This window comes from Gallus gallus, chromosome 5 (genome assembly GCF_016699485.2).
Source record: "Gallus gallus isolate bGalGal1 chromosome 5, bGalGal1.mat.broiler.GRCg7b, whole genome shotgun sequence".
Lineage (NCBI taxonomy): Eukaryota > Metazoa > Chordata > Aves > Galliformes > Phasianidae > Gallus > Gallus gallus.
In genome coordinates, this window is record NC_052536.1 from 34,989,966 (window position 1) to 35,009,054 (window position 19,089).

At 34.6% G+C, this 19,089-nt stretch overlaps 1 protein-coding gene across 4 annotated transcripts in view; it reads left to right on the forward strand.

Moving 5' to 3' along the window:
- The window catches only part of NPAS3 (neuronal PAS domain protein 3), a 604,931-nt gene that overhangs the window by 404,763 nt on the left and 181,079 nt on the right, over nucleotides 1-19,089 (forward strand). For all 4 annotated transcript variants that reach the window (XM_015287645.4, XM_015287646.4, XM_015287647.4 and 1 more), the window contains one exon: nucleotides 14,651-14,740. In XM_015287645.4, the coding sequence (XP_015143131.2) occupies nucleotides 14,651-14,740 (90 nt within the window). The remainder of the gene's footprint in view (nucleotides 1-14,650; nucleotides 14,741-19,089) is intronic.

Below are 19,089 nucleotides of genomic sequence, written 5' to 3' on the forward strand. Positions count from 1 at the left end.
AAGTTTTGGAAAACTGAGTATTGTTATTGGAAATGGACAAATGACTTTCAGAACCTCTTTGCAGATTAAACTCTCTAAGGACAGCTCATGTATTCATTTCAAACCCCACACTGCAAATAATGTAAATTGTTAGCAGCTCTGTGGTAAATGAGAATGCCTCTTTGTGGTAGTATTTTCTCTGCTCTGTGTTGCTCTTTCTCACAAGTGATTTTCTTTGCTTACAAGAGTGGCAGAATTTAGGCTTGTAGACAGTTGAGCTTACTGCTTGTTTCCTGAAGAGCTCCCACAAACATATTTTTAAATCCTTGAATTTGGGTTGTTGACCATGAAGTTGCATATATTTGTCTAATATATGTCACTTCTTGCCATATATGCTTACAAATTTTTTGTCCCAAATGAAATTCATCCAGTGTTTTGCGTTTGCTATAAATAACGTAACTGAGCTGTATTTCTATCCTTTGTGTCAACATTAAAATTCCCTTGTTCTATGTTTAGCTTGAATAATTACCAAACCGTTTGCAATTAGAACTCTAGGATATGACCTCACACTGATTTATTCCTTCGTTTCTTTCTGTATTTAATACATTTCAGATACTGAAAATACCAAATCTTTGTCCTTTTATTTTGATGTTTATCAGTAATGGAAACATTCCAAAACAATCAGCCAAATACCTATGCTTTGTTCATTTATTGCCTTCTCTGAAGATAAATTGACTGTACTCAACTCTCTTCAGCATTTTTCTTCACCTAGATATTATTGCCTTGTGCAGCCACCCCAAGGTGACTGTTATCACTTAATTAAATCCTTGCACGCTGGGAAGAAAAAACAACATTGTTCGTTCATAACCCCAAGGTGGTTTTTTTTTCTTTAAGCCACTAAGCTTTTTCCCTGTTTTATTAACTTATTCCTGGCTACAAGAAGACATACTTTGTTGATGAGCAAAAGGTTGTATTAGCTTTTTATTTTCTGGGTAAACTTATCTTTTCTCTGGGAAAAAAATGTGGGCATTACAACAAAGAAAAAAAATGGGATCTCTCCAAACCCTGCAATTCTAGTAAAGGTTTGTGTAAACATCAAGCTAGTAAAGAGAAACAGGGGAGTAGCAGGAAGGAAATGAGAAAATAAAATGCAAACATAAAATTGGAACAAGACAAAAAAAGTAAGGTGTCGTGTATATACACAGAGAAATGACTGCAGTGCTAAGGGAAAATCAGCATAAAGAATAGCATTTTTTGAAGAGAAAAATACATCAGGGCTCTTTATGTTACTGTCTAAGGCAGCATCTTTTTATTAGCTTCTTGGTTAATGTCTTCTCTCTGTTTATTGATTGTAGACTGCACAACACTCTGTGTATTACCTTTGCACATTTTTTTCCACAGTGCACAATCCTACTTGAAAACTGTAAGAGGAAATATTGCAGATGAGCCATTCATTGAATATGTGAGACCTGTGATTTGCTTTTATGTTCCTTTAAGCACAATACTCCATATGAGAAAGTTCACTTGAAGCAGTAAGTTGCCAGAATATGCTGCCTTTTAGCTCATTTCTAGTCCATTAAACGAAGGACCAGAAAATAGGTTTATCTGCTCTAAAATTTGGGCTCAAACAACCATATATATTTGTTCATGATGCTAAATCATTTTAATACCTGCTGTGTTCAACAAGCGTTTAGAAAAAGTAAATGCTATTTAAAGCTGTAATATTTTCAAGAGCAGTTTATGCTGTGGTATCATTTGTATGAAAAGCGTAACATTTTAGTGTGTAATAGGACATGGCTTTGAAGTAGTTGGATAATTGTGATTTTTGAAATACTATTACATGTAACATATAGACTACAACTATTGTAGGTCATAGTAATATATGTTTGTGTGTGAAGTTCAAAATATTGCTGGATTTATATAGACCTGCTTCAAATCCATCATGTCTGTAATATATGCTGGTAGTTAGTTTCTTGAAATTCCCTGTTTGTGCTAAAATTTCAGCCTGAATTCTGTGATTATTATTTTTCTGTGCATTTACATTCTTGTCCACAGCTTTCTGAATCAAAACATAATTTTACAACATTTATATAACTTAAATTTCTCCCTTTCTTAGCAATAACAAAAATCTTTTGGTTTACCTTCAGAGATTCAAGGAATGCTTTCTAATCTGTGAGCAGTGGATTTGACACCCACAGGGATATTAACCCATACTCTCTGATTTTGTCTAATCTATTTTACCTTTGAGGCCCGTAGACTATCTACAGATCTATCTGCACATCTTAATGAATGTATCACAGAGATATCTGTAGTCTTTCTTTTTCTTTTTCAAATAAAGGCAATAGTAAATTTATCAGTTACCAGGATTTTAGGTACGGTTTAGTTTGAAATTACTGTTAGAGAATAGTACAGGAAACACTAATTCTGCTCTGAATTAAGTTTTGGGGGTCAAAAAGTTGAGATCCTTCAGAAGGAGGTTTACCATCAGTAAGATCTTTAGGAGAGGACTGTGGCCAGAATTTGGTGTTTAGATTTGTTACTCCAGATGCACTAATGTCAAATAGCTGCAGTACATGCATACTTTTTGGTTTTGTCAAACTCTTTTTTCCTTTTCTTGAGAGTTGCTAATTGGAAATTCTGGTTCTACATTGGTGTTAGATGCAAACAGATGCAACAGATGAGTTTTGAATTTGACAGATGGAAACAGCTGCAACAGATTGCAACAGATGAGTTTTCAAAAATAATTTTAATAGTAGCTTGTGGTATCAGTGGGAGGAATAGTATCTTCATTGTAGAGTTGGGAAATGGCACAGGTATTTTGTGAGGGAGAATTTTATTCCAACAGAGTACAGCTAGAAATATGTGGCAAGATAAAGTGCAGCATAAAACAAGAATGCTTTAAAGTTTCATGCAATGTGAATGTCTATCATTTAGGGTCAAAAAGCCTTTCGAATTTCCAAGCACCCTGCTAGGTTTATTTTATCATCTCTTAAAAAACATAATTTAGAAATAAAAACAGTTTGTCTTAAGTGCCATAGGAAATATGCCTTAGCAAGTTGAATTGGAATCCTGCTATGGATAGAACTAGGCTGAAAAACTGTTTAGATTTTAAACACTAATGCAGAACTCAAACAGTCCTCTCAGATGTGTAAAACATTTGGTTGTATTTCTGTTGCAGTTACTCTGTGTTGCGTATGCTTCTGCGCTTTCCCATCTGGTTTCAAGCCAGAATCAGGGAAGGACTGATAAAAAACCATTTCTTTTTCACTATAGTGACTGAAAACAGATTGAAGAAATTCAGATAAATGTCGGAACTCATTAAAGCATGACCACTTAAATTTATTTATTTTAAGTTAGAAGGGTTGCTGCCAATTAAAATGGCAAATTTATATGCAGAAGTCTATCCATGCTGCTCCCTCTGTTGTGTGTCAGGCAGCATGTTCATTTGGGCAAGGTAACAGTACAGAAACTAAACTGGAAAGGCGTTCATACAGAAGCATTAAAGACACTGACCAGAATCTAGTTGCCTTTGTGATTTGGGCTCAAGGTAGGTTTCCAGTGATTTAAGAAAAGGAAAGGAAATGGAGAAGATAGAACCTACTGAGACAGGTAAAATTAACTATGAGGAAATTCTGTTTTGTATTTTATTTTATTTTTTACAAAAAGGTCGAAGTTAAACCTACACTAGAAGTTCTTACATTTGATGTGCCATGAGTAGGACTTGAAAGTGAGCGGCACCAGGGAGATGTTGTCAAACGGCAACATTACAGGACCTCCAGGTAGCAAGAGCAGGAAATTAACACTGTGCAGTAATGATGCGAACATCACTGAATAAACCGCCTGCAATTTAGAAAACGAAGCAAACGTGTAAGTTATTGTTTAGGATCTGCAAAAAGATATTGCTCAAGGCAGGAGACTAGCAAGTATAGGTGACTTCTTAAAGGAGTCGAAAGGAGAATAATATCACAGTGGATGCAGAAAAAGCTTAGCTATTTTATGTTCTCACTGAGTGCTTCTGAATTAAGAGAAAATGGTGCTAACACTTGAAAAGAATAGAGGAATTTTCTTTCACCAATTCTTTAGATGAAGACAATTTTATTTATTAAGTATTATTTATTTATATAAGTACTAACTTGCAATTATAAAAGAATATAAACCTTATTCATAGAAAGAACTGCTCAGCTGATATTCTTGAATTTATGCAATGAGCTGGTAAACAGCAAAATCCATACTTTACCTACACAGACTCGGGTGGGGGAAGGGAAGGAAGCCAGGGAGTAATAGAATGAGGTGGGGAGGGAGAAAAGCAGTATTTTATAACATTTTAGGGTGAGATTGGAGTCCAGCTGATGGCAGAGGTACATGCTTGTCTTCTCACCTGCTCTCACATTCCAGCTGTGAAGCAGAATCGGAAGGTCAGTGTAGTGTTTTGTAGTGACAAACTGGTTCATTGCCTGAAATCATTCAGGAACAGACCTCCGATTCCATCAGGATAATTAATTTTCACATACATGTACAGTGCTGCCCTCCAACCTCAAAACACTTGAAGGAAGTACAGCAACCCAGCATAGAGACAACAACTTTACAGTGTAGAAAGCAGATGCTGTGGCCAGTTTCTTCAGGGGAAGATTTTGACATACTTCTGTTATTAATGAAATGTCTAACTTGTTTCAGGAAATTGTTTGTTTTTCTCTTAGTCTTGTCAACTCACAGTACTCCTATGTTCCCTGCTCTTACCTCCACAGCAGAGTAAATGGCAACCAGTTCCTCCATGGGTGCCAGAATAGAACAACATAGTTTTCTGTAGGCTTCTGTCTCATCTTCTGTGGACTTCTGTGTCTAAGAAAGTGCGAGCTGGCTGAGGATTTTTTGGTGCCCAGGAAATCTGTAAGCTATTTCTGCTACGTAAATGATATGGTGCCTGATACTGTAGGAACATAGTACACCAAAGTCTCATGAAGGGTCTTTTCTCCATTATCAGTCTGTTTTCCCTTAGTCTGGAGGAATTTCTCTAAGATCTTTGCCTGCTTATCAAATCTAGCATTAGAATTGAGTGATAGGATGCTGTTAGCAGGAGGACAAAGACATGCAGGGCAGAGGAAACTAAGTTGAAACAAGGAAGAACTACTTCACCATCCAGACCTCAAAGAGATGTGGATATGTTTTTTCATGCCCACCTAAACCTTTCTAGTAATTTGCAGGATTTGTTCATGGCAGTCAGATCCTTCTTGTTTCAAGGGTCAGAGAATAGAAAAGAAAAGAAGAAATAATAGAATAAGAATAAATAGAATAGGAATAGATAATAAGAATAAAAGAATAAGAAATAAAATAAAAGAATAGAATAGAAAAGCAAATGGCTGCTTTAACTTTGTCCAGCTGTAGATGTATACTACAAATCATCAAAGTGGATTTCTATGGAACCGCCTCAGAATTCCATAAGTGTAGGAAAACTTTATATAGGAAATGGATCTACCACCTTAGTACACAGATTAGTGACAGCTGGAGAAATTCTCAGCTAATTAGGACCAGGTTCTGACTTCTTTGAATTACAACATGGGATAAAAGGATGAAGATAAGAACATAGGATTGTTGGTTTGTTTTGTTGTTGTTGTTGTTTTTGTTTTTTGGTGTTCATTTGTTTTCGCTGTTGTTGTTTTCCCCATGCATCTGTCAGAGGTTAGTTAGAAATGGCACTGGATTTGATGGAATTTGGCTGTTCCTTCTATTCTTTGATCTTATTTTCTCTATATTCTGTTGTCTATAAAGTATTCTAAGGTCTATAAAGTATTCTCAACATGCTCTTCTTTCAAGAGGAGTATAAATCCATATGATAGGCTCAGTAAAGGACTTGGTTCAGTTTGTCATTCAGATCTATTTTGGCTATCTGTATTACCATCTAATAGGTTAAAGATGCTAAGCGTAAGCCTCTCATCCTGTTCTTTCCTGAGCAGAGTGTCTCTGCTTCACGTGTTTTTGCTTCCATTGCAGTTTCATACATATGTACTCAGTCGTGGGCTGGAGGGCTAATTCTAGCAAACCAGTGGTCAGGACCAATCGTTGGAGCATCCTGAGCACCTGCTGATGAGTGCACGTGTTATTTTAAGAGTACAATTAACATATCTTCCCTATTATTTTGTCTAGTTCTTAGACAATAAACATTTGGATAATTTTAGCTGTTTACTTTCACATAGTGTCAGATTGTGTAGATTAAAAAAAAAGTTTGCCACACAGGCAGATATACAATGTTTATGAATGATTTGAATGGACCTTACATAAACTGAAGTACTCCTACAACATAACATAAAGGGCCTTTAAATTCTCTACTTTGGAAACAATAACATTCGCAGCAATACTTGCTGCTCCCAGTCAGTTGTGCTTTTACAGACACTTCTGCACTGTCTGCACTGTGAGTTCCATTCAGATCAGATTCCCACAGTCTCTTTCTGTGTGTTGGGTCTGAGGTGCAGATCCAGGGACTTAGCCCTTATCCTGTCAGCACTCCATAGCTCCTGCTACTGTGTCAGTTTACCCTTTTGGTTTTGGCACTTGTTGTAGTAAATACTGTAAGCACCTGCAAAATATCAAGTCCTTAGGGCAGCACCTCTTGGAGCACAAATGCATATATGACCAGAATATTTGTACCAACAAAGAACAGAAACAACTTGATATTCAAATTCTGTATATCCAAAACAAAGCCAGTCAATCCACAGCCAGATATACACTTAACCCTGGTTGAAACAATCAAATTCTCAGAGTAAATGGTAAATAATGTAATCTCTACATGATAATTCTTACCCTAAATAGTACATTGGATTGTATTAGATGGGGCAGTTATTGGCATTACGGTCTGCTGTCCAAACAGTCTGGAAGCATAACGAGACATCCTATATAATTGAAGGGTAGGAGTTCATCAGGAATGGGCATCATAAAAATGATAAAGATCATAAAGGTCAGTGCTTTAATATACAACCCCCACAAAACTGAATTTTAACTAAGTACAATGTTGAATCCCTCCCTCAAGAGTCTTTTTTTCTCCCTTTTTCTTTACACTAATTGTGTACCTTTTTTCTCTCAGGAAAGAGAATAGTAAAGAGAAGATAAATATCCTGCATAGTAAGGTTTTAACTTCAAATGCATTCAGCACTGGTTAGTATAGCGTGTACTAATGAAATCAGTGTTTTCTTTCAGTAAGAAATAATTTATGCAGAAGAACGGAAAATTAACAATAGCATTTATCAATAAGACAGCAATTTTTCATCTTTTTATTGTGTACTAGCAGACGCCAGAATGGTCCATTAATGGTTTAAATATTCTGTTGAAAACTTAAGTCTATATACAGTAAGCTCACTTTTCTCAGTTACGTTTCAAAGATTCATTCAAACAGTTAAAGCTGAAGTTACTCAGACTGAATAGTTCAGATTGTTCAGACTTTTGAGTAGTTCACTTTTCACATGGAAAAGTTCAGTTTGAAATTTATCAGAGTGCAGACCACAGACCTGGAAACCACAGATACAGAAATACAGAGAGAATGCACAGTTTATTTAACATGTTCTTGCAATGAAAGCTTTATGAAACTATTTTTATTACATGTAAAAAAATGTATGTATGACATATTGTCTTCCACCCCCTCCAAAAAACAAACGAACAAACAAAGAGAGTAAGCTCATACTTCCTATCTCTTACTAGAGGATGCTACTTACCTTGTAAAATATTTTCTCAAAGGAGTAAAATATCCCCCACACAGGGATGAAAATGGTTCAGAAACTTCAAGTTATATCATGTCATCAGACTGTAAAAATCTTAATGCCACATAAGTTGAAATAACCTACTGCACTTCCGCCATCGCTGTACTGTATAAGACACTGGACCACTTCTAAGAAATAGTTTAATTCCCTCAGTGCACATCAGTGCATGCATGAAAACTTGCATGAAGAATTTCAACAGTAATTTGGATCAGTTTGTCAAACAAAAGCAGAATGAGCAGAGGTATAGAAGATGTAGCAAAATAGTGCAAGTACTTGACAAAAAAAAAATCAAATAGATAATTAAAGATCATCTGGTTTCTATCATATAACTCAATTTTGTTATTCTGATTGGTATTTTGACTTTAATATGGTTTGTTAATGTTATATGAGAGGTTTGGACAAAAAAAAAATTCTTCTGATAAACAGGATGCAGAATAATTGCAATCAATTTGTCTTGGAGTTTAGTGAGGGTTTTTTTTTCACATTATTAAGCGTCTCTATTTCTTTCTTCAAATAGCAATACATTTCAACCCAAGGATATACTTTTTTCTCCTACTGTGATGCCAGCTTTTCAGTAAGTTTAGCAGCTTTCATGGTGCAGTTTCACCTGTGCAGTCAGGATGGCTTGGGATTTTGTAGAAATACAGAATGGCCTTCTAGAAAATATCGAAATTACTATCAACAAAGCCCCTAAAAGTAATTTATTGCTTTTGCATTCAAAGATTGTCAAACTCCTGATCTGTGGTTTTGTTGGTTTTCATTTTTTGTTGTTGTTGTTTTCTTGAACTTGCATAATTCTGAGATTTGTAATCTTCCTATGATTCTCAGGCTTATCTCTGATATTTCTCAGCTTCTTGTTGGTGAATGCACCTGGGAATACACCATAAGAATCCAAATGCCATATTAGATTTCAAACATTATTCTTGTCTCTAAATTTTTCTTCTCTGTACTCTCTACTTGCAGTGATCCTGATCTAATACAAAATCTTATTTTTAAATCAAATAGTCTGCCTCTTCAAGTTTTTTCTGCTTTGGTTACATAAACACAGTTATTCTGTGAGTCTGGTGAAAGATGCATTGAGGGGAATCAGTAAAGTTTACTCTTTTGTTTCTTGGTTTCAAGCTATAAAACAGATCTTATTATTGACACATTTATTTTCTGGCACTTCCTTGTTGTCATACATTGCATCCTGACCACAAAAGCAAAGAGCATGAAGATGACCACTTAGGAGCCTGGCATCAAAGTCTCTTCTAACCACATCCTTTGAGTTTGTCCTCTTGCATCATCTTTTTTACTGCAATTGTTTTGTTGCCAAATACATGTTGCTTGCCAAGTATGTGTCATTGATTCACAAAAAATATATGGTCATATAGCTATGCAAATGAACTATGATTGAAAAATGGCAGTGGTATGAGAGATGAAAACGGAATTTTCTGTTTGTTGGGATTCTTACAATATGGTTGAAAAAAAAGAAAAAAGAAAAGCTTATAGCCCAAGGAATACTGCAGACAGTCTTATGACTTTTTATTTTATTTGGTTTTTGTTGTTATTGTACTCTGCAAAGTATTAACAAGACTGAAGAGGAGGAGGAATAAAGCTTTTAGAGATTTTTTTGTAAGTCAGCAGATGATCAAACTTTATTTATATTGATGTATCAAATGCTACACAAATAAGATCACATTTCCAGGAATAATATTCTCATTTTCTCACAATACTTAATTGTGAAGCCCCAAGGTCAGATTTTCCACTTAAGTAGTTACTATTTTGTATGTTGGCATTGCTGGAGGATATTGCTTTGGTGAGAGCACAGTAAATGGGCACTGAAGCTTTGAATTTGAGTTCTATTAGTCACTGCCTATGCCATTCATTTTATTTGAGAGCCCTGACCAAGAATGCTTGCCATGTGAAGATGAAACTCATGTTTTTGTTGCCATCCTTACTAAACTATGTTCTTATATTATGCTATAACACAGTAAATGCACTATGCAATGATATGTTTATTGCAAGAGAAGAACTATTGGCTTTAGTAAGTGTCAGTTGCATCCTATACAGCCTCTCACTTAAGAAAAAGTTAGATATTTTTGCTGTTATGGAATGTTATATGTTTAATTGTTGACAGGCTTTTTAATGCTCAGCTCCAGTTATGATATTATTATGTTACAACAGTGAAAAATTCTAATTAAGATGATCTGTTTGCCAGGAAAAAGTTTAGTATATCAATTAATCTATTTTATCAGGGGAAGTAGTCCCTTCCCCAGCTCTTATCTCCTGATCAGAGCCTGAGATACAAGAAAAACATCACAGATGCATGCTGCATTGGACAAAGAACACATGCATGCATTTAAATCATGTATATCTTACTTTTTACTGATGTAATTGTGAAATATGTTCTTTTTGCATTCATAATTAGGGGTGAAACAGATGGTGAAGGCTTAGTTTAAAATAATCTATCATTAAAATAACCTAGCCTACTGGTAATTCTTCACTCTAACTGGAGATTAGGTCAGGGTAACAGGGTTTTTTGCGATGTTGGAATACACTAGAAGGAATTAGGGACTGCATGGATAGTATGAAATATGGGGATATTCTCCAGAAGGACACTGTAGTAAGACCCCAGTGAATTAAATTTGTCTGTAGTGGGTATATGCAAAAATAGCTGGGACAAAATTCATCTGACAAATATAAATCCATTTAGTGCAATGCATTATACATTAGCACATATTCGGTCAAAGTGGTACAGTGGGTTTCATATCTTGAAAGAAAATAACCTCAGTATTCAACAAACAATGTACAAGCCAGTTAGTATTTTGGGTTAAAATCCCATGCTTTACATTTTCATATTATTCTGATGTCAGAGGACATAAATTATAATTATAGGCATTATTATTCAAAGGTGCTGTAGCTAGTGACTTTTACATCTGAGTCTCACTTCCTTCATGTCTACCACATTGACTTGCTGATATGTGACAAAGGAAACCTTATATCAGTCCTGTCTCTCCAGCTTAGAACAGTTTTCAGGAATAAGAGAACTGGCTCAATAAATCAGATACTTCCATGTCTTTAAAGCATTTATTTTAGTGCTTCCTCTAAGATTTCATTCTCTAACAGCTTTGAAAAAAGCATATAGATTTCAGCATGGTATTATGATAAATCTTCTCAAGGAGGGGCAAGCATTAACATTTGTGTCGGTTCTTTTTCATCTTAATCCAACCTTGGTTAATAATCAGAAAATTCTACATAGCGGGTAAGAAGATGTAATTAACCCTTTGACCCCAGAATCTTAATTGGCGCCTGTTGAAAACAGTGGGGCAGTATAAAAAAAAAAAAAAATTAAAAAGTAGCCTGTGGTGATTGAAACAGCATAATACATAATGGTTTTCTGAAATAAAAGTACTGGGGAAATTCAGCTTTAATCACATTTTGCACATGAGCAGTAAGCGTAGGTTTAAACAAGAAGTTGTTGGTCTTTTTAAAATCTAATTGTGCTTAAAATTGGCATGGACATTTACCCCGACCATGTTTAAGGCACCGCAGTAGATGGGATAGCACAAAGTCTATGAAAATCAATTTCACTTTTAAAAATAGAAACAAAATGAACTCAAGAATACCTTCTTAACAGAAGATGTTATACTTTGATGTTTTCCTTCAATGAAAACAGGACATTTTATAGAATCCTCGTTGCCTTTGCATGCACTATTTCTACGTCATAGTTGATGATAACCTTGGAACCGTGGAATATCCAAAACACAAATCTTATGTGCCTTTGACCTACAGTGAAATTCCCACTGGAAATGACAATGTGCTGCTCAGTTTAAAAGAGAGACTTGAAAGCTGACTAAATCCAGTACCCTTCTCACATTTATTGGCTTCTTGGCTATGCAAATATAATATAAATAATACTTCCAAAGATTTCTCATTAAAACAAAATTGTTTGTAAATAGACACTATGATACTATATACTCTTCTTCAGTATATAATATAACCCCTGCTATGTTATTTGCCAGCTTTCTCTGAAGTCTATTGCTCTCTTGGCATGCACAAAGGACATACGCTTTATGAAAAATTGAAAAATTTCAACACGCATTACTTAAATAATAAATATTCATAAATAATACCTATGAATAACGAATGAGGCAGTCCTTCAGAACTACTGTTTGACCTGTATAAGGAACAACAACACTGTCACAAAAGGGGTCCATCTCAGTCCTTTCGTGCGGGTGGGAGGAACCGCCTTCACTGGAAGGTGACCATTTCTCCTACTATTTTTATGGTCATTTTTCTCTGATATGAGGACTTGATGTGAAAAAGCTAAAGATGCTTAATACTTCTCACATTTAAGACTCTTCCCAGTTGCTGGTTACTTTAAAAACTTAAGCCATAAAAATTGTGATTTCTTTTTACTCTTGTGCCTACCTGAGATTTTATTTATATATTTCCAGCAAAACTAGTTTTAGACAATTCCAAGTCAACACTGAGGAGAATATTTCTACTTAATTAGTGATGAAAGATTTCTATAAATTTTTGTTTCATTGAGAAGCCTGAGTTACTAAATAAGATCATGCTTACTTAGAAGAGAAGCAAGAAAGATAGCATTACTCAGAGAATTACGTTTTGCTATTCTCCCAAAACTCTATCCAGATATGTGAGATAATTACACAGTAATATAGTGTACTAAACAGAACAGATTATAAATGTGTTCTGAGTGCATGGAGCTTTTTTCCAGTAAAAGAGGGAGGGAGTCACACAAACTGGATATGTTAAAAATGGGAAGAGGAAAGTTGTTTTTATATGATACACATATACACAAAAAACTATGAAACTTCTTTCTACAAGATATTATTGAGCCAACAAAATAATCTGATTCAAAAAGAATCTTGAGCACACTAGTTGTAGGAGTAATTACATGGAGTATCACCTGTCATGCAAACATGACTGTGCAAACCAGTAACAACCTGAGGTTAGAAAGAAACTTCTAGTAGGCTGGTCATTACCTACCTAACTGGCACTGATATGTCGAACAATGTTCTGATGTAGGTGCAGACTGTTGGATACAGGAAAATCAACCACTGCTGGTAGTCTGATTCAGTATGGCACGTTGTTGTTGGAGAATGGTATTTTAGCTAGGACGTACATGAATGGCCAGAGAATCAGGGTGACAGTTTTCTGTTTTAGTTCTTAACAAGGGATTAAAACAATTTCCTCAAAGGAACCTGGGACAGAGAATCAGGACAACTTTTACTGAGACCCTTAAAGGTCTATTCTTCTGATCTTTCTGTGAGAGGGAAAGTGGATAGTAACAGAAGAAATATGTACTTGGGGAAATCAAATGTGTAAAGGTTTTGATTGTCCTTGTATAGATCCAAGATTGAACTTCACTGCTCCAAATTTTCCACCTGTTATTGTTAAAATTCAAGGAACTGATGTTAATCATTTGAATAGAAGTGATGATGATTTATAAGAGGCCATAAATGGCTTGGAGAACGTAAATGTTTTTACATGAAGGAAATCTATGCAGATTTACATTTTTATTAATTCATAAATATAAATTAGAGTATCTTTTTAATGCAGTAAGAGTTTGTTTTCCAATATGTGGTGTATTTTTTTTTAGAAAAAACATTTTTGAATCATCTACTACATCAGAGTGGAGTGAATGCTTCCTAAAGACAGTTTCTGACTAGCAGTGTATTGGAACTTTATCAAGAAGGAGAATACCCAAAGAAATTAAAAACTAGAAATCACTGTTCTGTATTTAAAAATGGAGTGAAATGATTACATGATTTTGTTGTCAGATATTTCCTTGAATTTGACTGCTTCTGTTACCTTGTTCTTGCAAGTTGATCACTCAAAAGGTGTAGTTATGGTTTTGCTATACACATACTTTTATCCCAAATGAATTTTCAGGATTGGATGTTTTGAGATTGTTTCTTGTTCATCTTAACATTTGAGGCGTTTCATATCCCCTGATATATCTTTATATCTATATAGTTTTTTCTTTCCAAGTTTTATAACTTTGTGATTTTACATTTGCAATATTATTAATTATTATTATTATTTTTTCTTTGCCAGCAGTCAGACTCCTAAAAAGCATTTAACTAAAGGCACATGTAGTATTTGAAAGGCAATTTGTTCCTAGAAAAGATTTGCTTGTGTTCCTAGACGTATATTTCCGTCTTGATGCACAGTGATTTACTCCACATGTCAGTTTAGAATATAGTCCTTTGTTTATTAACTGCAGTCATGTTTCAAAAGATATGCATCAATCTGTGCATTTCTGCAGTTTGTAGTTGCAATGGAAACTGCATCCAAAGACAGAACCTGTCAAACTAAAATCTGATCTAGAGTTTTATACCAAAGCTGTAAGCATATTTGACAGTAATCTGCTGATTGGCTTTGTTTGTTGTCTCACAAAAAGAAAACGGTGTTTGTGTAATCCTCAATTAATTAACAAATTATTTAGGTCCATAGTGATTTGAGTGATGGTAGGATTTTATTTTCTTTTTCTCAGGTTTTTTTTTCTTTTTTTTTTCTTCAGATTTTGTTTTTCAGTTTTCTCTGCTTTTACTCTGGGGAGTCAGAGATCTTCTTACATATCATTTGATTGGAAGGGTGTTTGTTTTCCTTGTTTATTTCTTCCTGTAAAAAAAAAAAATCGAAGAACATTTTATTTTTCCATAGTTTTCCTGTATGCAAATGTATATAGTATATGGCAGATATAAGCTAAGCAGTAAGACCTTCAACTTTGGAATATACTTGTGTTGATTTTAATATATAAATTTTATAAAGGAATGGTCTTAAGGATTCAAGTTAAAAACACACATCTGAATATTTTCCTCAACTTGTTCTGTGATACCTTTGGTTGAATCTATTTCTATCTAGGATTTAGAATTTTTAGTTAATGTATTCACTATTCTTTTCTTTCTCTGCAGTCCCTGGATGGATTTGTATTTGCACTAAATCAAGAAGGAAAATTTTTGTACATTTCCGAAACTGTCTCCATCTACTTAGGCCTGTCCCAAGTAAGTACATGCTTTCAGTTCTATAGCATAATTGTGTGTGATGTGTTCTTCTGTTTCTCGTTTTAAAAGAAATTATAATAATCCAGGTTCTGTATTTTGCATAGGTTATTCAATTAGTTATTTAAAGTTGCATCTGGTTCATCCTGAGAAGTAATTGAAAAATATGTCTATCGGTATTGGATAAGATACACTTGTGCCTGAAAACTTTTTGCCGTGAAGGATCATTATTAATTTATTGAGAACAAATGAAGTTTCTTTTCTTGGTTGTTTTGAACTTTAAACCTCTAATACCTGATAGGAAAGGGATACGTTAATAGTACTTCCCTTGTGTCCTATTACTGGATGTTTATGGAGTACCCTGCATTATCTAGGGAGCTGACACAATGACAGGGAGTCATTTGGAGTCAAGAAATGCTGAAAGAGACCATTAAAATGTCTGGCAGGGAGGGTTCCAACAAGGACACGTTTTGCTGCTTCCACAAATGTTCACTAATATGAAGAAAATATATTAAATATAGTATTTTTTAAATGTAATTGCTAACAACTGTTTTTCAAAGATTAAAAGGGAGGATGCAAATGAAGGGAAAGTTGTTTGCTGGTACTTAGACCTAATCCTGCTGCATTCAGAAATCTTTTGTTGAAATAGCTTCTTTCTACTTGGGTTTAGAAATGCAGAAGAAAGATTTTACATGATGATTTGCAGGGTAAGATATCTGTTTCTATTGCAGTCACTCAGAGGAGAAAAAGAAAATCTGATATAAATATGTATTTCCTTTAAATTTGTTATCCATACTGCAATGAGGAGGCAAGTATTATCACTGATAACTGTTAGTTTTTCTGTACCCTAACAGTAATGAAATGTGAAAATCTAACTTTTGGTGCAGAAAATGACTAATTTTGAATATTATGTCATGAGAACTAGGATAGATGATCATTAAGTCATCAAAGAAAATGCAAGAAATTAATTTTAGTAAGTTCAGTAATAGTTATTTTGGATTGGCTTTAGCAGAGCAAATGCTAAAACTCTTTCTTACTCATATATGTATTTTTTTCTCTCATTAAAGTCCCTTGTTTTGTAATAGACTTTAATACCTGCCTTAATCTGTTTGGGAATTGGTATCAAGAATCTCAGATTTTGAAACTGGTGCGCCACCACGTTGCTAATACAGTAAAGAATCAGAACTTTAATGTTTATTATTGTCTTATGCTCATATTAATCTGTTTTATGCATAGTATCCAACAAAGTTTAACAGGCCAGTAAAGAAGAAGGATGGATAATTAGTTTAAGCAGGTAAATGCTAATTAGGAAACTCCTGAAAGGCATCCATTATACAGTAGCTTAAAACAAATTTTACAGCTCTGGTTAGTGGTGTAATCCAAATTCTGTCAAGGCAACTGCATTTTCTGTAATTGAGATGTGTATGTTTGCTTTGCATAACAGATGGCTCTGTATGCTTAGACTGATAGCTAGGAAAATAATAATTGCATTATTCTGGCCAAAAGAATATTAGCTCTTGGGTTTTGGCCATTTCAGTCAGTCCTCCTGCCAGCACAGCATATGCACATATATGGATTGGATTTTCAAGGAAATTGATGCATCTGGAATAGTGTGGCCATCTGAAATATCATCTGTTCAAGAAAAAAATTGGCTTTAACCCTATGCTAGTCCCTTGTTAAAAACATTTTCTGCCACTATCTTTTTAACTATAGGACTCAGTAAATCTTTCCTTACTCTGAACTTATATCCAACTGGTGAGGCTTTGCACTTCATCTCTATTCCCATATACATTTTAAGAAAGAATTCTGATAAATTAAGCAATTTTCTTTGCATGTTAGAGTCTTTAGTATATCAACACAAATGTTTCCTTGTGTTCGTTGCTGATGGTATTGATGGAAAAATAATATAAAATCAGATTCAGGACTGTGGCTTTTAATACGTTAACAGGTGATATCAAGTGAGATCTGCTCAAATATATTCAATTTTCACTTGTCATCAGTTTTCATTTTGTATGTCTCTGACTTATTACATACTTAATATATTGTTTTGTTTTATACTATTGTACATCTAGGTTTCCAGCAATTACAAAAGGAGCACTGTAGCTAGTTGACATTAAATCACTATTCAAAACATTATTTGTTGCAAAAAAATATTAGTAAGAATATCCTTAAAATCATTCCTGAAACTATACATGGAAATGCTAGTATTTCCACTACAACAATCTTAATTCTGAATTTCTGAGAGAGTGCTATGTTATACATGTGGTATTACATCTCTTGCATTGCAAGTAAACATTGATGTGTCCCAATCCTGATACAAGCCCCCACTCCCATCTATGTATTTGTATGGAACCTGTAGGCAATTTTGCATTTCAAAAAGTCTGGGTGTACATTATAAGCATTTTTATTTGAATCATCATCTTGGAGTGCTGACTTTGGAGTCTTATTTTTTAGTAAAGTGTCATCTTAAAGACTTCATCCTTAGTTTATTTATTTATTGTATGCATGGAAATTATATATAATACGTTTTGTACTTGCAAAGAAAAATTCTCACATCTCTTAGAAATGGGAAAATAATAATTGTACCAAGTCTTAGCAGGTGAAAACCCTTTTTAACTGAACCAGTTTTTCTCCTCTGAACACTGAGAGCCAGAATACTGAGAGCCAGTGGTAGAAAACAAATGGATACTGATATTCTAAGATAGCTGCAAGGCTAATAGTAAAAAAATCTGATAAAACACTATCTTGGAAGGTAGTCTGGCAATGATGATAATAAAGTTACTTCTGGCAAAAATGACAGTGTATTCAAACAGTAAACAAAAATTAAAATAAATATTCTTCCAACATTGCAGTGAATGTAACTTGCATGTAGAGACACATATTTGTTTAGAACACTTTATCTCTCAGCTAATGTTAACCAAGAATTTCAAGCTAATTTGGCAGACATGGATTTTGGTATTTCAGGGCAGGTCACTGTGGAATTGCAATCAGAACAGTTTCAGAGGATGTGGCTGAAATAGAGAGAAAGACAACGTTAGATCAAAATAAGGACTGAGAGAAGAAATAGAATAAAAGAAACAGAAAGAGACCAAAATCTCCCTGTTATATCCTGAGTTTATATAAATAGTCATAGCCCAGATGTAGCTGGGGCAAGCTGGAATACTCCAACGTACTTTTACGTATTCAGTAGTTTCAGGATCTGCAGTGCATGTTGGAAGAGACAGACATGTCTAGAACCACACGGTATAGAAATCATTCTTCTGTTGAACTATATGACCAGTGATGGTGTAGTTTCCCCTTTTGCCAAGGCAAACAGCTCTTGTTACACTGCACTTCTGTAGTGATGCAAAATTGCTTTGCCTATGTCTGTTCTCGAACATTTTCAAGTTAGTAGTTAATTTTCAAAACCCAGCCCCAGATTTCCTCTAGGAAATGGAATGGGGCACTTGGAAGTCAATATAAATACCTACCTAATTTCAGTTCTTTTGCAAAGTCTTTGAATTTGAGATTTAGTACAAAAATATGCTGATACAAGTAGTACAAAATGGGGAGAAAAGTCTGTCTGGAACAAGGGATAAAATTAACAGACGTATGAGGTTTCAGGGTCAGTATAAAATATTATGGACTGATAAGTTAGGTAGAATACTTTTCAGGAAAGAAATACTTAATCATCTCTCACCAAGAGTTGTACTCAACAAGGGTATTATGCATTACTTCCCTTCTGTGAGGCCCACACCTGAAAGTAGAATATTTCACACCTTTGCTACCGCTTGTCTAGAACACGGACCAGGTTTATAAATTGGCCTATTGCAGAGAAAGCTCATTAAAAAGGAGTACTGCAGCTGCAGAAATAATAAAAGATAATAGAGGAGAAAAAAAAAAGAGAGAAGAAAATTGTTGAGATTTTGTAATTTTTAAAACAGAGCAAGCAAAGTCAACCAGCATGTTACATGTGTAGTGTGTTACTAATAGCATAACCTATCTCCTTACTTTGGCTTTCTATGCATTTGTTCTATGAAATGGCAAATAAAATTATAGCTACAGCACACAAGTACAAGGTCAAATAAATGACAGTACTCAGTCTATTTGTGAAGCTATTCTGAAAAGGAACCATGGTGCCAAATGTGGTTTATTTGAATAATAAAGAAGAATTAGATTCCCCTGATAACTTGGCTGAGGGCCAATAAATCACTGGAGGTTAAGAATGCTTTGCAACAGCCGTGTATTTCTTTTGCTTTTACGAAGCATAAACCTCAACTACTCTGCTCTACCTGTTTTTCAATGCAAATCAACTTGAGGTTAGTAGATGGTTAAAGGATTGCTTTGTGCTCTGTTTGCTTAAAAGTACTATA